Here is a 19,485-nt window from a genome sequence, read left to right on the forward strand (position 1 = left end):
ATCAAAGAAGCTCATACTCAGCTTTGTGTCTTGCTAAAAATGTCCAATGAACTTAAACAATCCTTTATACCACTTCCACATCTTTGAAGATGCAGATCTTATTGAGAATGATTGGTAAACTAATCGTTTCATAACAATAAAAGAACCTTTTTGGAGTTCATCATCAAAATAAAGTGAACCTAACAGTAAATGAGGTTCTGGTCTACTTGAGTTGGGCTTCTGATCTGTTTTTCCAATGTTTGAGTTGTGATTCGTTAAAGATGAAATCTCGAGAGTTGATGCTAGAGGCCAAGCACGAGGTCTCACGTTTCTTTCATGTTGAGATGGAAAGTCTGAAAATTCTACAGTGCTTTGATTCTTCTTCAAGAGACATTACTTTTGAGGTGCCCGCATCAAAGACATAGTTGCTAGGCGTTTCATGAAACGTGTTTCATAAACGTTTCATTCATTTTCTAGAAGTTTCAAAACGTTTCATACAAAAAGGGGGGGTACAGGCCTCAAAATTTATATACCAGTTTATAATATGCTCAGCTTCTGCACTAGTACTAGCACCTCCTGATAATGCTACTGTAGATGCTCATGTGCCATGAGCAAGTGCCATCAGCTCCTCGTACAACATGACATATATGTGGCGCTCCTCGTGAGGAATCTCTGGGACATCTTTCATCTTCTCAATGTTGATTTTATCGACATTGACCTGACGAGGCTCTATCGGATTGCCCGACTGCTCAATTAGGCGGAGATTGCAATACACCAACTGCTCCAATTGAGCAGTAGACAACCTGTTCCTCTTCTTTTTATGGAAGAGGGCCCATGTGCTCCAGTTCCTCTCAGCACGACCCGAACTGCAATCTTGTGAGAGGACTCGAATGGTGAGGCGTTTTTGCCATTAAAATACAGAAACTTTGTAAGTACAGGGTACTACAGTCTAAGTATAATCATCATTGATCAATGTATTATGTAAATAACAGACTTGTCTTTTAGAGTTGTACTCACCAAGTGAGGACTCCTGATCCCATACTTCTCCCACCATGAGACTGGCTGAAGCTGTCTCTCTCGCATGCATGCAGTCTGTCTACCAAATGCACGGCTAGCATTCCGATACACGAGCCGCTCATCCTCCAAGTGTCTCATGAGCTCCACGTCTCCTCCTGTCCTTTTTTGAATGTAATCTTGCCATCCATCTTCCAACTCTTCATTAGTATACTGGGCCTCACTACGCTAGAGAGGGTGCAATATGTGGGCAACTGCGTGGATTGGTCGTCTATGGAACCAATCCCACCGGTCATTCCAAACCCGTCGAATGTCGTCAACCCTGGAAATTAGCCATGAAAAATCAAAGCTATTAGCTCACTCCTACAGGCTACGATAGATCATAGTACGATACAACTTACAAGTTACAACAAGAAGGCAACTAGTTGGATGTTTAGTACCTCTCATCTGTCAAGAGAGTGCATTGGTTAAGAGCCTCTCCAATCCGGTCCATGAACTCGTACAAGAGTCCAAGAGTGCTGCCCTCCTGTCAGTGATGCGAAGAACACTATAGATTGGTTGAAGAGCGCTCAATAAAGCCTCTGCCTCCTTCCACCATTCTTCTTGCATCACTCTGCGTGCAAAAGCAACTGCCTTTGGGTGCTCATGGTCCTCCCAGTTCATCCACTCTCGACTAACCATTGTGTGCATGAGTCCCTGTCGGACTCTCACTACCCTCTCAACCACAATGAACATATATGCAAACCTGGTTTGTGAGGGGATGCCATGGCTGAGAAGGCAGAGTATCAATTCCTTGCACATGAATCATTTTGGATTCAAATGGGTGGAAAATGTAATAAACACTTCTTTGCAACTCATGGTCCATCTCTTAGTAAAGAAAATGTTAGGATGCTCAAGATATTATTCACTCAGATCCCACTATGGTGAGATAGGCTGCATTCAACTTTTATGGTAAGCTACTCTGTGCTGTGAAGCCTCATTCTCCTCTAAGAGATAAAGCATATGTTAAATAACAAAAGAGACGAGGATATCCCTAAATGCCTCGTTTTTTGTTGGTGAGGTGACACATGCACTCCTTGCAGTACCCCTCGGTAAGTGTCCAGGAGAAGATGGTTTATCACCCTCTTTTTTCTTGGCTTCATGCACTCCTTGCAGCACCCCTCGATCCAAGATAGACTCGAAAAGACCACTTATACATAGATCATGCTTTCGTGCTTCGGCGGGTTCTTTGAGGAGTAATTGCGTTTCAACCCAATTTTGGGGTTTTTTGGAAGATGCATGGGTTTCTCTTAGGATTGGGATCAGAGGTGTGTCATGCTTGTATAATAGTGATGCTTACAGCTGTATACTGGCGTGTGGCGAGAGAGGAGAGCGCTTCCAGATCTCCTGAGATCTTTTGCCAGGGGTGCCCTTGTTAGCAGTCATCTCTTGTCTGTACATTACACACTAGGGCCTTTGTTGTGGGTGTGCCCACCCATTAGGTGTTTCTCCATTTTTCCCCTATTTTTCCATGTATTTTCCCCTATTTCTGTGGTTGTGGGGCAGTAGTGTGCTGGCTGGCTGTTTTCAGGCCTGGCCAACTGATATATGTCCTGGCTTACTTGCATATACTGGCGGACTTGCTATTTTATGCAGTCGCTGACATTCAGGTGTTGTCGGCTGCTTTTATGCTGGCCGACCAGCATTGAGGGGTGATCTAAATATCACCCTTGCCCCCCACACCTCTTGTATCATTGGGTATCGTATGTACCAGATCTTGGATATAGTAGAGTTCATACAGCTTCTCTCTCTCTCTCTCTCTCTCTCTTCTGCGTTTGTTCTTCCACACCTAGTTCTGCGTTTACAGGCTGGTGGTTCTCTCTTGCGTTTGCTCATCTTCATCGTGGAGTCTTGCTGCGTGTGCTCTCAGCTGTTTGTCTCATATCCGCTGTGTATTCCGACATGGTATCAGAGCCCTAGGTGGCTTGAAGCTTGGAGACATTGGAGAGCTTGCGGGACTGTTTCTTGAAGGCCTTGGAGAGCTTGTGGGATTGCTGTTTTTTTGGTGCTGATTAGAGATCTTGTGGATTGTTCGTGACTTGGAGATTGGGTAGAAGGCGGCCATCATCGTTGGACAGCCACCTTGCATATTAGTTGCAGCCTTTTCTTCATTTTTTTTTCCACCCACCCTCCCTTCACAAGACCAAAGTAACCCCCCCGAGATGGCAGACTTGCTTGAGATGGCTGAGAAGCACGTGAAGATCCCTACTCTCCCCATGTTCCCGGTGGATCGACAGTTGGATGGGACCAACTGTGCATCTGGAAGGTTATGATGGAGTCAGTATTGGAGTCTTATGACTTGGCTGATTTCATTATTGTTGGTGTTCCACGGCCAGAGTTGGAGGACGGGGAGCTTTTATACTCTACTCGAAAAGAAGGGGAGGCTCAGGCATAGTTGTGGGATCGTGCCAATGCCCGTGTGCGTTCTTTCATCTTCCTTAAATGTACACAAGTGATTAATCGTATCAAACATATGACATTGGCCAGAGGGATTTGGTAGCATTTGGCTTCTCTGTATAACAGGGTATCACCTATGAAGCGAATCTCCTTGGAAGTGCAGATGCGGGTGATGGATCCTGCAAAGTCTTTGACGATGCGAGAGCACATCAACAAGTTACAGGTTCTTTAGCAAGAGGTTCTTCAGGCTGGGAAGGAGATATCTTCAGAGGAAATGGCCATCACTTTGCTGTCTCATCTGACCTCTTAGTACTCAGCTTTCTACTACTCTTTGATCACTAGTGGCAGGCTTAGCACCATCACATGGGAGGAGCTTGTGCCTATGGTCTTGGACCAGGAAGAGTGTTTTACGAACCCTCCATAGGGCGGAGGTTTTGAGGCCTTGACTGGCCAACGGTCGCAAGGCCGTAGTTAGGGCAAAGGGAAGTCTTCACAGGAGAAGTCTTCTGAGCAGGAGACCGACTTAAGGGAAGTCTTCATAGGAGAAGTCTTCCGAGCAGGAGCCCGACTTGGATCTCTACGCCTTGAAGGCAAAGAGGACTTGTAACAATTGTGGCGAGAAAGGCCATTATTGGAGAAAATGTTCTAAGCGGAGCACCGAGAAGGGTGCAGATTCCTCAGCAGTAACTGTGAAGACTCCAGCTTTTGTGCACTTGGAGATTATGGACACTGACATTTCATCTTCTTCGAGCAGGGAGACGGATAGACTCACCGCTAGGGACACTCGGGAGTGGATTCTTGATAGTGTTGCTTCCACGCACATGACTCCTTCCAAGGAGTTATTACATGATCTTAGAAGGCACGCACGTCACATCCTGATTGGTGACGAGTCCACTATACCTATTCACAGTGAGGGCAGGTTAGAGCTCGTTCCCGATGGCAGAGGGGGGAAGCATTCCTCCCAAGTTCTTTTTGTCCCATCCCTTGGTTTTCATTTGTTGTCAGTGCATGAGGTTTGCAAGACTGGTGTACGGGTGGAGTTTGAGGAGCATTTTGTTGCTCTTCGGGACAAAGCAATAGGCCAGGTTGTATGGGAAGGTGGAGTGGAGAATGGGATTTACAAACTCTCAGTACTCTCTCTTATAGGTTCTGAGTTAGGTGATGTGTGGCAGTTTCGTCATGACCACTTGTGTGCGGAGACGCTGAGGCAGGCTTTCCGGGACCAGATGGTGGATGGCTTGCTAGATGATAGTAGCAGGAAGGAACATTCTAGTTCTTGCAATCGTCAGTCAGAGTTAGCGTTTACAGGTGAACTATGCTTTGATGTCTTGTATCATTTGGGACAAAGAGCCTCCTACAGTTGAGGAGGCTCTTTTCTAGGGGACTTGTAGGAAAGCATGCAAGTGGTAGACAGTGACTTGCAGGATAAGGTGTATGTTGAGCAGCCTCCAGGCTTTGAGGTTCCAGGTTCAGAGGGGGTGGTTTACAGGTTTCGGAAGGCCTTCAATGGTCTTCGGCAGGTTCCCAAGATTTGGCACACCAAAGTTACAATTGATGATCCTTGTGAGCAGGTTGATGCTTCCTTGTATCGGAAGCGGTTTGGTTCATTGATTTGGGTGCTGAAAACCAGATTGGACTTGAGCTTCCCGGTGAGGCTGTTGAGCTCATTCATGTAGAGGCCTTTGAAGACTCATTGGGACGCAGGATTGCGGATCTTGCAGTATCTGCAGGGTACGAAGGATCTTGGACTCTTCTATGATACTAGAGGGGGAACGATGGATGGAGTCTGACTCCAAGGTTGGAGTGACTCAGATTGGGGAGTAGATCTAGACACGAGGAGATCTACATTAGGCTACAGTTTTACCCTCGGCTCAGGAGCTGTTTCATGGAGCAGGAAGAGGCAGCCAACTATTGCCTTGTTGTCTATAGAGGCAGAGTACCGGGGTGCTTGTGGTGCTGCTTGCAAGGTGGTGCGGTTGCAGAGGTTACTTGGAGAGATTGGGTTTCCACTAGCGGAACCCACGGTCATCCAGAGTCACTTTGTTCGTGAGAAGTTTTTTGCTGATGACATCTTGCTAGAGTTTTGTTCGATGGAGGACAATGCGGCAGACCTCTTCACGAAGGCTCTACCTCAGGCGATGCTCTGGTAGCACTCCAGCTCACTGGGGTTGGTTCCACATCCAGGAGCTGAGAGGGGGTGTTAGCAGTTATCTCCTGTCTATACATTACACACTAGGGCCTGTGTTGTGGGTGTGCCTGCCCATTAGGTGTTTCTCCATTTTCCCCCTATTTTTCCATGTATTTTCCCCTATTTCTGTGGTTGTGGGGCAGTAGTGTGCTGGCTGACTGTTTTCAGGCCTGGCCGACTGATATATGTCCTGGCCGACTTGCATATACTGGCGGACTTGCTATTTTATGCAGTCGCTGACATTCAGGTGTTGTCGGCTGCTTTTACGCTGGCCAACCAGCACTGAGGGGTGATCTAAATATCACCCCTGCCCCCCACACCTCTTGTATCATTGGGTATCGTATGTACTGGATCTTGAGTTCATACAGCTTCTCTCTCTCTCTTCTGTGTGTGTTCTTCCAACCTAGTTCTGTGTTTACAGGCTGATGGTTCTCTCTTGCGTTTGCTCATCTACATTGTGGAGTCTTGCTGCGTGTGCTCTCAGCTGTTTGTCTCATATCTGCTGCGTCAGCCCCTAGGCCCTCTTGCTATATTTCATTGTGGCTGACTCTGAGTATGTTTTCAATCTGGCTTGAGTCCACCCTTACACCGAGGGGAGAATTCTAGATTCTCAGCTTGCAGGAGCTCTTATCAACTGGCACTGGGTTTTGGGTTAGTGACTTGGGGGTGCAGAATTTGGATTTTTTTGGATTGAGAGAGGTGGCATCGTGAGAAACTTGGGATGTCAGGTTGAGATCGACGTATCTCCTACACAGCAGTTGCACCAGTTTTCGTGAGCATAAGGAAAAAGCTGCTTCATTGGAGCTTTAGGAAACTGGACTTACCCTTCAGAGCCTCGGTGATAAACCAAGTACTGCTTGCCCTAGGCTGGTATATCTTCTCCTATTGGTGCTTGTCATGAGGATGCATTGGTCAGCTGCAGAGATTGGTCCACAATTTCTGTGGTCAGCTTTGGATGGCACAGTAGATACTCGAGCTAGAGTTGCATTAGAGATGGCTGTGGCCGTCCTTTGGGAGCCTCTGGTTATGTCCAGTGGCCAGGCTGGGAGATGCACACCAACAGTTAGGCATTGGAAGGCTCTCCGAAGTCTTCCCATGGATCAGAAAAATGTCTCCACCCAGCACCTCGGGAAATCACAGACGGATTGAGCAGATTGATGCAACTATCCCCCATGAGTGGCTCACGGGCACCTTTCATGATGAGTATCGCCCCAGATGCTTTTTCTAGGACAGATGTACCAATGCATGTATTAGTCAAGCCAGACATAGGACCAAGAGGGAGAGAGCATATTTTTTACTATCTTGGCTGGTTGGAGATTGAAGAGATGGGCTTCATCCCTGGAACTGTCCTCCACCCTATGAGAGTCGTGGACCATTCAGGGAGGCACTTGTCTATTGACCCTTCCCGTGAGTCTATGACTCAAGGTTCTTGGTGCCTATGGCTTTATGGTGGATGTCCCATTAAACATCTCCCATAGGATCCCGGTAAGTGGGAATGGACTGATGCAGCCAATCCCTTGAAAAAGTTTGCCTTTTTTCAATTACACTGAGAAATGCCGGACTAATACTAGGACGACAGATTCAGAGGATACCTACCCTCAGGCCATGCTGGGAAAGCTTTGGGATTATTCCCTTGACCTTTTTCTTTTTCAAAACAAAGGTTTTTATTGCTTATCCCTTGCTACTAATTTGTGATTAGAAGATTTTATTGCTCTCCTCATCCCGTGCAAGTAATTTGGAATAAGAAGCCTTAACACTGTGTTTGCCAGTAATTTGGAATAAGAAGCCTTAACACTGTGTTTGCCGCAGCTCATGGACATCTACAGACTAGTTGAAGGGGAGTTCAATGTTGCAAATCTGATGGTTGATCTTGTCCAAGGTGAACTCTCTCTCTCTCTCTTTCATTGCACTTGTGTATGCACGCATGGGGGCAGGGAGGGGTAGGAGGTTGTTTCCAGCTTGAAGGTCACTTACTCTTCCCTCTTCATGGAATTTCTTGAAGTGGTCATTTTTATTTGATTCCAATTTGTATGTCCCCAGGAATTCCTGCTGCAACAAGGGATTTAATGCTATCATGGAGTGACTCAGTTCTTGTTGAGCGTTGAACTGATCATACAAGGAGGATTTCTCTTCAATAATTACGTCTGAGCATTCCAGCGTTCCCATGCTGATGCATTAACTTCTTCATGGAACGAAGCAGTTTTTGTCATTATCTTTACATGAAAGGATATCTCTTTGCACGGAGGTGCATTTTAATCTAACGCAAGATCAGAAGGATATCCTTTCACAAGGTTTTAAATATCAATATTCCAACAACTTTTTTGATATACGTTCTATCTCCATCCAGTTCTACATGTATATTGAGTGGATTGACAAAAGAGACGGGGTTATGTATTAACATTGGTCTGGTAAAAAAAGAGGCTTTTACATAAAATAAAACCCCTCTTTTTCTGTAGTGTCTCAAAGAAATTCCTCAAGGTATTAGTTGAAAAAAAATATTAACTATCATGTCCAAGTATTCATAGGCCACTTTGCCTCGGCATAACCCTTCCTAGATACGAGAGGGATGATGTTCAATCAGATGATGAATTTTAACCTAAACTCATCCTTAGCCTTGATCAAAATAGCTACCAAGCACTTTGGGGTGTAAGGCGGAGTGATGTCTATGAGCCTTTCCTTGTAACACATGGTTTGATGTAGAATGCAAAATACCATCCAATCTTTACATGCCATGCCTAACAGATGAGAGAGAGAACAGCCTTGACATGTAAGAAAGACGACACTTGATGTTGGTGGCAAAGAAGGGGAGAAAGCAGCTACGTGCACCAAACAACCTAAGAGGCATGGAGACAAATGCAATGGCCACTGAGAGAAACTATGAGGGATTTCATAGAGGAGATGACCTTGCATATGCCAACGTCTCTAGGCATAATGATGCTCCACCTATGATGCTATTGGGCTGCCTTATGCTTGCATGCTTGGGCATTACCACTAAGGTGGCAAATGAGAGAGCAGTTGATCTCTTCTACTTTCTTTAAATTTGATAAGAGTTCATGCATGGAAATAAATAGATTTTCTCAGATAGGAAAGTAACCTACAATTAGGGCTATCTTCAAAGAAGTCAACCATAACCAGCTCACCAACTATTGCACCACAATGGTGACCGTGGCCAAGCTGTACAGGAAGCTGAGTCAGGGAGCTAAGTATGAAGGTTAAAGGGCAAATGCATGTAGCCTTGAGACATTGTGGCGTTCAATAGACGTCATAGGCAAGTTTTACCACATTGGTGGGCTCTTAGGAGACTATTCAGCTTCATGAATTACATATCCTTGTTTATATGGATCAGCTATCAATGGCAATACATACCTTCAAATATCTTGGGATTGAGGTTTTGGCCAGCCACAAATGGATTTCATGTGTAGAGTGTGTATTAAAGGCAAGGCGGAACAATTACTACATACTTGAGAATAATTGTAATCACCTGCAGATGGCCTGTAGATAGTACTCGGGAACTACTCTTTTGAGACTTGGTCACGCAAGTGTGGTCACCCAAGTGGTAGTTAATTTTTCTTCATGCCCTTGACCTTGGTCACATCAATATAGACCCTCTCTAGAGCTATCAACTCTAGTGGCCTAATGCCCTTGACTAAGTATGGTGTGGAAGTTTATGTAGGAATGTCTTTTAGATTTTTTTGAGATCATTCCAAGCTAATACAGAGGTGCTTTTCCTCCCGAACTTCACCACCATAGAGTACCCCCAATGCACCCTTAAAAGCAAACTCCTAACCTTCGGATAGGTCCTAGGCAAAAGGACATAGTTTTGGAGGTGGGGCTAAAATGTTCTTAAACCCTGTTGAAGACAACATAGATTCCACTACATCCAGTAAATTCTCTACATCAAAGATGGAGAACACCATATAAATAGCCTAAATTTGTCTATTAGTGCATGCACATCCACCTCAATGATTGAATCACGTACACATAGGAACACATACATAACTATCACACATCCATGTACCCATGTTGGCACAAGCATGGAAAGTAAATACACGACTCTGCACTCAAATACATAGATTGGGCATTGAGGCCGTGTGTAGGGGGAGTGGTTGGCAAATACTTGCAGGTGTACTCTACCTTACATGTCAAGGAGATTGAAGAACACATTGTACTCACATGCCCCGCTTACTTGATCAGTATGATGCAATTCTCCCAGCTTCTTTTAGGAAAATAAAGTCTTCTTGTAGCAGAAGTACGTGGGGCCAGAATATACAATTTTGTGTCGTATAAGCACCCTCTGCACCTTCTTAAGGAGCCCCAAGTTTGTGCTGATATTCAAAAATACACAATCTCATATGCAATTGGAATGTATAGTTCTTTTATATAAAGGTGATTCTAATTTTTGCTCCCTATTTGGACATGGTGGTTGTGGTTGGTATGATCCAATCTTCTAGAAGTATAAAATTTTGGCCAAACTTGCTAACAAAGGATCAAGTTTCTCATTTTTAATTGCATGATGGAGACTTTTTGGAGAGTAACATCCAAATAATGCAAGTTCTTTATGTTAGTGAAATTAAAGTTATAGTCCAAGAGATGTTAGATGCTTGCCCTTTGGTGTATAGATGCTTGCCCTTTGATGGATGTGGATCCTGGATCTGATGATGTAGGTAATATTGAAAGGATTGGGCTGGTCTTTGGAATGATGTAAGAACTTAAAGGGTTTCAGATGGTCTTTAGTTTGATGTAATATTGAAAGGTTTGGATTGGTCTATAGGTTGATGTAAGAACTTTCTGCTCCAAAAGATTTGACTAACACATACACCTCACATCTCTTTTAGCCAGGGAGGGAGATTTGACTAACACATACACCTCACATCTCTTTTAGCCAGGGAGGGAGTGGGTCGGACTCAAGCATTTTGTGTGGGGTTTAACAAGAGCGATAAGTTGTGGCCTAGATGGCACTTATAAACAGGGAGGTAGTGGGTGGGACTCAAGCCTTTTGTGTGGGCTTTAACAAGCGACTTACTGCCTTTGGCAACCACTTGGTGAATATCAAACAGATCTATCAATCAATCTAATTATCATAGACTCTCACTCTCTCCACACACACATGGATCTCTTTGATCCACCGTAGATTAATAACCCTGAGTCTTCGTAGCAAAGCTAGGGCTAGCCATTGGGTTAGGGTTTTTCTGCTCCTGTGCAGCCTCCTATGAGCTACTCGTGAGCGCCATCACTGCCAAGTCGCTGCTCTGCTCTGATAGACTTGCATTGCCATCAGCAGCACCTCGACTCTCTTCATCTACTGTAGATTCCGATAGCTGCCCTTGACCTCTACTGGGGCTGCTCGTCACCACCCAACACGCGCCCACCATTTGCCACTCAGCCAGCCACCCGCCTAAGCATGCGTGTTAATTTCTCTTTGCCCTATTTTTACATTTAAGTCATGGGTTCTCTTTTTGGGATCTTTTTTTTTTTTTTTCAAAAAAAGGGCTGTTGAATTATGAAGAGAGAGGGGCAATTACAGGTGCCACGTGTCCTTGAAGACGCGTGGCCATGCAACATACGAAAAAGGAAAATACAGTGGGATCCGAGGACGGCCAGCCACTAGGCGCACACCGGGCGCGTGGCGGCATGTGCGCCGCGTGGGAGGGGCGCTGGGGGTTGGCTGGATTTCGTCCTTGTGCATGCTCGGCAAACGGCCTTGCATGTTGGCTTCCTCCGTCATCTCGCGCAGTTGATCCTTCCTTCCTTCTCTGCTTGCCGCCGGCACCTTCTCTCGCTCAGGCCGCCGGTCTGCTCTGGTTCGGTCGTCGGCTCCCCCATCTGTGAGAGAGAGGCGTTGATCCTAGTTCCGCTTGGAGGAGCCCCTGAAAGCTCGCCTTCTGAGCTACGACTTATCTTTCTTACTCTTGAATCTGGGTGGTGGGCTCTCCTGAGGGCCGGAGGCGACAAACCCCTGGGAGTCTAGTGTATTCCACTCCCTTTGCGCCCGACTGGAATCGATTCTTTGAAGGGAATCCTTGGAACACTGGCTTTGCCTCTTGATTCACTGTAGGCTTTCCTCTCTTGATTCTGTATATTGTGTTTCGTTCTGATCCTTTCCTTTTTTGCAGGTACAGAGGGGGTGCTGAGGCCGGCTCCGGTCCCTTGATGCATTGTGGTTCTGTTTTCGAAGACTCTGGTACATCAGTATCATGAGAATGTGCTCATGCCTGCTATGTCGATGTGAGATTGTCTCTCCATGATTCCTGGTACCCAGAACGCCGGTGGCTCCTGACTGTCGACAGGTCACTTTGCCTTAGCTACCTTTGACTTCTCTTGTTTGATTTCTGACTGCATGTCTGGTGTTGTACTCTTCTCCTGTGAGGGGAGGGTTAGGGTATTTTACTGCATCCTTCTGATAGCTTCTATTAATGATCTGTCTTTTGAGAGGGTTAAAAGGATCTTGTCTCTGGTTTTTTCAAGTTGATTAATTGTGTAATCTGATTTCCTCTTTTGAAGTTTAATCATCAGCCTATTCTCTAGCTTGAAAAGGGCTTGTGTTTGGTTGTTCCAGAATCTAATGCATGTTGTGATTAAGCATTGTGCTAGTGGAGGGCCCTTAATATCAGTATTATCAAAAGTGACAGCTAGTCTCTGCAACCATGCATGCCACATGTATTCGCACCTTATTGCATTCCAAAGAGTAGAAGAGCATCCTATATTTTCCCCAAGAATTGTGTTCTTCCAGGTTATTTCTTTCCCCCAGCTTAGGATAACTGACTGTAGATCTTTGTAGGATTCTGAGATATGCTTGCAGTGAATGAAAATGTGTAGATCATCCTCGGGGAGGCCACATCTGGCACATTGGTCAGTAGCAATGTTGAGTTTGGCTGCCTTACACTGGGTCCAGATGGCTCTGTAGGCAATAAGCCATGCAAGACAAGATTTCTTAGGTTCTATGTGCTGACTCCACAACTCCTTAAGGCAGCTGTACCATCTTTTCCTGTCCCAGGCTATATTCCATCTGCGGTTCAGAATAACCTGGATGGGGGGGGACTTTTCAAGAGGGGGAATGGGAAGGATGGGCTTATTTCTAGTCCAGCGAAGGGCCAGGAAGTTGAACTTGGGGGGACTGTTGATTCTCCAGATTTCCTGGGAATTCCATTGGAATGTTCTGCTTTGTACTAGATCTAGTTCTGGGGTTCTGCAGTCAAATTTTCCTACCAGCTCTGCTCTTGTGAGCCAAGTACCGGTGCGGGGGTTAAATATATCTGCCCAAGTAGCAAGTCCTTTCCTGTGCAGATTGAGGGCAATTTTTTCTTCTTCTGGTTCTAGAAGAGGCTGAGGGAGAAAGGACCACCAGCAGGAGTCGGCAGCTATTAACCCTTCTGATTTCCTGTCATTGAGATTGATGGATAGGGCTCCTTTAACTCTTAACCAGGCTTTCCATATTGAGGTAACAAGATGACTCCCTTTGGGGGTAATGGGATGTTTTGATGCTACTATGGTGATCATGGGTAGATTTACCCATTTATTGTGACCAGTAATAGAAAATCTGGGGAGGTCTTTGACCAGAAGCTGAGCCCAGTCTTCAGATGGGTTTTCAAAAGCTCTGATTATCCATTTAGCTGCCAATCTGTCTGCTAGCAGCCGGATGTCCAGAACCCCCAGACCTCCCTTGATTTTGGGGACCGTGCATATCTCCCACTTAACTTTAGGTCTGCTTTTGATCCAAGGGTCCCCTCCCCACAGGAAGTTTCGGCATAGCTTAGTGAAATCGTTGAGTTCAGAATCAGGAGGCCTCCAGCAGCTGAGGAAGTAGATTGTGGCAGGGATGATGAAGTGGTTGATGACCATAATTCTGCCTGCTAGAGAAAGTTGCTTCCTTTTCCATCTGAGAAGCTTACTTTCTATTTTTTCCATTACCCATTTCCATCTTTGCTTCATTGACACCCTGAATCCCATGGGAATTCCAAGAAGCCTGAAGATTTCCCCATCTTGGATGCTATGGCAGCCTGATTCCATGAGCCACGTGGGAGGGGGTACAATGAGTGTTTTAATACCTGTTTTACTGTGGTTGACTTTGGATCCTGAAGCCTCACAGTAGGTTTGAAGACAGCTCCACAGTACCTTTATATTCTCCTCTTCATTTGCTATGAGGCTGTTGGTGTCATCCGCGAACATCTGTGTGCACATTTGCTCCCCGTTTGGAAGTTTGATGCCCACTAGTTCCCCTTTGTTTATCTTGTCCTTTATCAGCCAATTGAGTCCATCTGCAGCTATAGCATAGAGTAGGGGAGCTAGAGGGCACCCTTGTCTGATGCTTTTTTCAAGAGGGAAGGGGTCTGACAGCTCTCCGTTGAGGATAACTTTGGCTTTGGCATTCCCAAACAGCGTCTGGACCATGTGGGTGAACTGAGGTCCCAGCCCCATATCTCTTAGGGATTGGAGGATGTAATCCCACTGGATTCTGTCGTATGCTTTCTCAAAGTCTATCTTGATAAAGAGGAAATCCTGGCTGGTATTCTCTGCATATTCGAATCCTTCCCATAGGGCGATTATAGAGTCCAGGATGTACCTCCCTTTGATGAATCCTTTTTGTTCCCTTGAGATCCATTGGTTCATGTGCTTGCTCATTCTAGTGGCTAGAACTTTTGCAAAAATTTTGTATACACTATTTAGCATAGTGAGAGGTCTCCAGTTTCCCATGATCTCCTTGGGGCCTTTTTTGTGAATCAACTTGATGAGACCATTATTAATTAGAGTTGGTAGCGCTCCGTATTTCAGAGATTCATGCCAAACTTTGAGGATGGGGCCTGTTAGCACCTCACAAAATGAATGAAAGAACTCGGCTGGGAGACCGTCCTCACCTGGGCTCTTGTTAGGTTTGAGGGAATAGATGGCCTCTTTGATTTCCTCCTTAGTGATTTCTTTCTCTAGAGAAGTAGCAATGTTGGCTGGGACTGTTGAAGGTCTGACTTGTTTTATTGTTTCCATTGCCTCTGCCTTGGATGGGGAGGGAGGACCTTCTTCCTTGAAGATGTTGCTGTAGTATTCAGTAATCAGTTTTCTGTTCTCAGCTTGGGTAGCCGCCAGGATTCCTTCCTTGTTTGCTAGAAGGGGAATATGCTCTTGCCTTTGTTTGACCTTGAGGGTTTTAAACATTTCTTGGTTCGGTCTGTCTGCTTTTCCGGTCCACCATTCTCTGGTGAATAGTATAGTGTGTTGCAGAGCTATTTCTTCCTCATTTTTGATCCTGGCTCTGATCAGGTTGGTATTGGCTGGATTGCCAGCCGCCTCTTGTTGTTGCAGTTGTTCTTGGAGCTTTGTGAGTCTGCTGCCTCTATGGGCTGCAACCTCTTTTCTGACTTGCTTGAGAAGGTTTTGAGTTGACTTGACAGCAAGGTTCCAGGCTTTGGCCGGAGGGAGGTTTTTGGAGAAGAAGGAATCCCAGATGCTTTTGACTTCTTCTTGAACCAGTGGCAATTTGAATAGGGCTGGATCAGTATGAAACCAGCACGCTTTGTGTCTGTGTTCCAGATTATCCATTGTTGTAGTAACAGGGTAATGATCTGAGATGCAAGTGGTTGTATCTACAACACATTCGCATCTGTTGAATTTGGTGAAGATTTCCCCACTTGCGTATGCTCTGTCCAGCCTGGCTTTTCTGGCCAGGTCGCCTGAGGAGTAGTTCTGCCATGAATAACTTCCTTCTTGGCCAAGATCCTGCAGGTTGAATTTATGCTTTACCTTTTCCCAAGCTTGCTTCTCTGAACCCGCCAGGACTAGCCCTTTGGCTCTGAATCTATCTTTGAGTGTTTCTACCATATTGAAGTCTCCCATTATCAGTAGTGGTGCTCTAAGTCTTAGCATAGAATTCCAGGTCCTGGTTCTCAGCTTCTGAGGGCCGTGGGCATAAACACTGACAAAGGAGAAGTTGTTCATGTGGCACACTATCCACTGGTTGTTAGTGTCTATTTGAAAGTCTTTAAGTTCCTGAATGCTGTCATAATGGATGCCTATTGCCAGTCCCCCGGCTCCATGATGATGAAGTGAGTGGACCCAAAAGTGATCGGTGGAGATGGTGTGAAGCCTTCTTTTCAGTTCCTCCCCTGACGTTTTAATCTCCACAAGGGATATGAAATCCAGATATCCTTTTGCTTTGATCCATTGTTTTACTAGCTGAGCTTTCTTGGAGTCGGTAAGCCCTTTGACGTTGAAACTTACTGCTTTCATTATCTTTTGTTTGGGGGTTTGTGGGAACCTCCTTTCGCGGTGGACTGAGGGGTGGCTCCCAATTGTGCTCTGCCTCTCTTGAGTTCTTTGCTAATATCCATGTCGTTAGGGTTACCAGATGGTGGGATAAGGCTCTTTTCAGAGGCTGATATGACAGTTGTGTCCATGTCAGCAGCGTCCAGATTATCAATTTCCTTGTCTAGCCTTAGCTTGTTGATGGGGGTGCTTTCAACAGTGTCGTTCTCTTCTTCAGCTTCTCCTGGATCTGGTACAGCTGCAAGAACAGAGTATCTGTTAGGTTTGGCAATAGGGTGAGGGGGCTTGGGCTTGGTGGCCGGTTTCCTTTTATTGACTTGAACGAATTCAGGTTCTTTTATGGCACCAGCAGACTGAGGGGGGCCGAGAGCTGAGTTGGAATGGCTAGGGTTGAGGGGGGGGTCTTTTTCAATTACTTGGGGGAGGATTATCTGAGGGTTTTTTAATGGGCAATTCCGGATGAGATGTCCCTGTTTACCACAATGAAAGCATGAATTAGGCAAGTGTTTGTAGAGGATAGCCTGCGAATGAGAGAACTCACCACATCCTATTTCTATCTTGTCTGGGAGGGGGAGGGCAAGGTCAAGTTCTACTAGGACTTGGGGGTGCCACGCTGGGTTGTAATCCGAGAAGGCTTTGGTTCCTAGAATTTGTCCTAAGGGGGCTAGAATAGCTTTGATCCAGGGGTTTAAGTGGATGGGGAGATTAGGGAGCTCGACCCAAACTGGATACACTGTCGACTTGGGCCCGTCAGGGTTGAAGTCCTTAGACCACCTCATGAAACAAAAGGGTATATGTCTGTACATCCATTGGCCAGAACTGATTACTTTCATTGCCATGCTAGCATCCTTGAATAAAAAGAGGTAGTAACCTTTGGGAAGGGCTTGAGTAAGAGTAACCTCTATACCAAGGGGGGCCCAACTTTCTCTTATCCAGGCTCTCATGGCTTCCTTAGATGGTCTAGGCCCAAATAAGAGTCCCACCAGACACCTTTCTGAATAATCTTCAACTCTGCTCCTTACCTGATCTATTGGCAGGTTAACGTGGACTGTGGTGGCTGCATTGTTCCCTCGGTCAGTGAGGTTGACTGTCTCTTTCGGCGGGACTGTATCTGCTGCTATCTGTTCTTTTGATGTCGGTCTGGACGCCTCTTTATTCTTTTCCTTGTTCTTCATGTTTAAGATCTGAGCTTTGGCATCTTTTAATTCCTGCATGAGTCTTGAGTTTTCGTCCATTACTGCTTCCATGACATTCTCTCCACTCCACGACTTTTCAGGGATGGGGTTCCACGGGTTGGGTGGGGGGGGTAACTGAGAGGTTGAGGGAGATGCTAAGTTAAAGTGACTGCTGAGCATTGGACTTACTTTTGCAGGTGAAGCTGAAACGGTCTGTGGTCTAATCAAGGACGGGCTCCTCCGCTCAGTGCCCATGCACTTGGGAGGGCATCCGCCCGCAGAGAATGAGAGCCTGCGCTGCAGGTTGAAAGGGCGGGAAGCAGGGGAAGAAACAGAGCTAAACAGAGCTAAACAGTTCTCTGGCCTTATCTTTTTGTGAAGTCTCCCAAAAATTGAATTGAATTATCCTCCATGTCATCATACCTGCGCTTCATCGTTCCATGTCATCATACCCTGCGGGGGTGTCTTTAAGCACAATAATGTGTGGTCAAGCTCTTATATCAGGCCCGATATACGAGAGTTTCATGTGTTGGTTGTTTTATATTAGTGTTGCAGTTTAGAGCCTAAATCACCGTGGCTATTGAAGGTCTTCTCAAGCATCTCCACCTCCACCTTCACTCCGAAGGGCGGTGTGTTGGGATTCAGTGCCTCGTATATGTGTCTACCCCGTGTGCATGAACCGTTGTTTGTGTGTGTATTTGTGTGCATGTGTGGAAAGCCCCTAAAGTGTTATTCTTCTAAATAGTGTGAGCACACTCTTACAAGCGGATAAGATAAGTGTTGTCCTGTGGCATCCACTTATTCGAGTGTGATATTTGTATGGGTCAAAAGATAAGGCTACAAGCATATAAAAGCATTGTACGTGGGTGAATATCAAACACATTTATCAATTAATCTAATCAATCATTGACTCATGCAATGCTCTCTCTCTCTCGCTCTCTCTCTCTCTCAACATTCTCTCTCTTTCTCCCCCCATACACTCATACCATGGATCTCTTTAATCCACTATATCTTAGGCTTAATCTCATTGGGTCTTACCTTAGAGCCGCAAATGCAAATGTAGGTGCGCTAGCTCGTTCACATCACCTCCTTGTCACATTGGGAAATGCTCTTTTGCCAATGGGGTGAGGGGAGAGCTCTCTATGCCTAGATGGAGGCAAGAAGAGGTAGTCCTTAATGATGGTTCTCTCTTTCAAAAGGCAGGGAAGCTAATGCAAGAAGACAACCTAGAATCAAACCTATTTATCATGCATCCATCAAGCAAGCAAGATTCAATGGTATATAAGTAAGAAGAGAGAGAAGGAGAGAGCTTAAAGTAAACTATTGTAAGGAAATGATTATCCCTTACTTATTGTAAAAAATGACTTAGATACAAATGACTAGCTTTCACATTAGACTCGCCAAACTTAAAAATGGTCTGGCCTCTATTCCAAACCTTATACAACTATGTACACAGAGTCCCTTTGACATTAAGCATAGGGTAAGGTTGCTTTATATGTTCTAGCACCATCTTACAAAAGATGGGTGCCCATTCGCATGGGTAAGTTGACAAAGCGTCTGACAATAGACCATGTTAACCAACATAGTGGTTTTAACACTTAAAGATCATTTTGAGCAACCATTTAGAGGCTTGGAACCGAATATTCCATATACATGACTACATCAAGCTTGAATGCAAGTTGGAAAGGTGTGTATAACTACCTTGTAGCAGTGTGGTAAGCCCATAGAGCAGAGAGTAACTTTTGCTCTGGAGGCCTATTAAGGATTGCATGCAAGATGCACGACTACATCAAGCTTGAATGCAAGCTAGAAAGGTTTACTGTTATAATTACCTTGTATGTAGTGTGGTAAGCCCATAGAGGAGAGAATAACTTTTGCTTTGGAGGCCTATTAAGGAATGCATAAAAGATCTTGTTCTTGGCCACTCGCTTGTGGGTAGTATAGAGTTGAATTTCTATGTACTCTTTTAGACGTGATCTCATTTATAAAATGTGTACCACCAGTCACTCATAATTTCTAGTGGACAACTGAAATAAATAAATACATACTCATAAATAAACTCGACAGTTGATCTTGGTGCATCAACTTTTTATGTTGCGTTGACTTTAATCCACTTAGTGTATAATCTCTTATTGGCTATAGTGAAACGCAGTCGAGATGCTTGAAGAGCGAGCGGTCATGTAGCCGGCTCGGCACGCAGATAATTCTCAGACAATTGGTAGTCATCTTGCCATTGATAATCCCCATGCTCAATATGCATCATCACACCAGCAACAATCATCTGCCCGTACTCAAGACCACAATAACTACATTATCCTTGCCCTATTTGTATTTGATTTCAAAACCAAATTTTGATAAGATCTCTATCCAACGCCTTTGCCTCATGCTAAGATCTCACTGGGTAAAAATCCAATTCAAGCTAGCTAATGGGCTGATAGG

At 45.2% G+C, this 19,485-nt stretch overlaps 1 protein-coding gene across 1 annotated transcript in view; it reads left to right on the plus strand.

Moving 5' to 3' along the window:
* The window catches only part of LOC147639968 (protein ACTIVITY OF BC1 COMPLEX KINASE 1, chloroplastic-like), a 31,760-nt gene extending 23,704 nt beyond the window's left edge, over nucleotides 1-8,056 (plus strand). The window contains exons 13-14 of the mRNA XM_086775725.1: nucleotides 7,427-7,496; nucleotides 7,658-8,056. Coding sequence (XP_086631851.1) covers nucleotides 7,427-7,496; nucleotides 7,658-7,722 — 135 coding nt within the window. The 3' untranslated portion in view covers nucleotides 7,723-8,056. The remainder of the gene's footprint in view (nucleotides 1-7,426; nucleotides 7,497-7,657) is intronic.
* Nucleotides 8,057-19,485: the final 11,429 nt, after the last annotated feature.

This window comes from Cibotium barometz, chromosome 3 (genome assembly GCF_041138505.1).
Source record: "Cibotium barometz isolate CiBa-2024 chromosome 3, ASM4113850v1, whole genome shotgun sequence".
Lineage (NCBI taxonomy): Eukaryota > Viridiplantae > Streptophyta > Polypodiopsida > Cyatheales > Cibotiaceae > Cibotium > Cibotium barometz.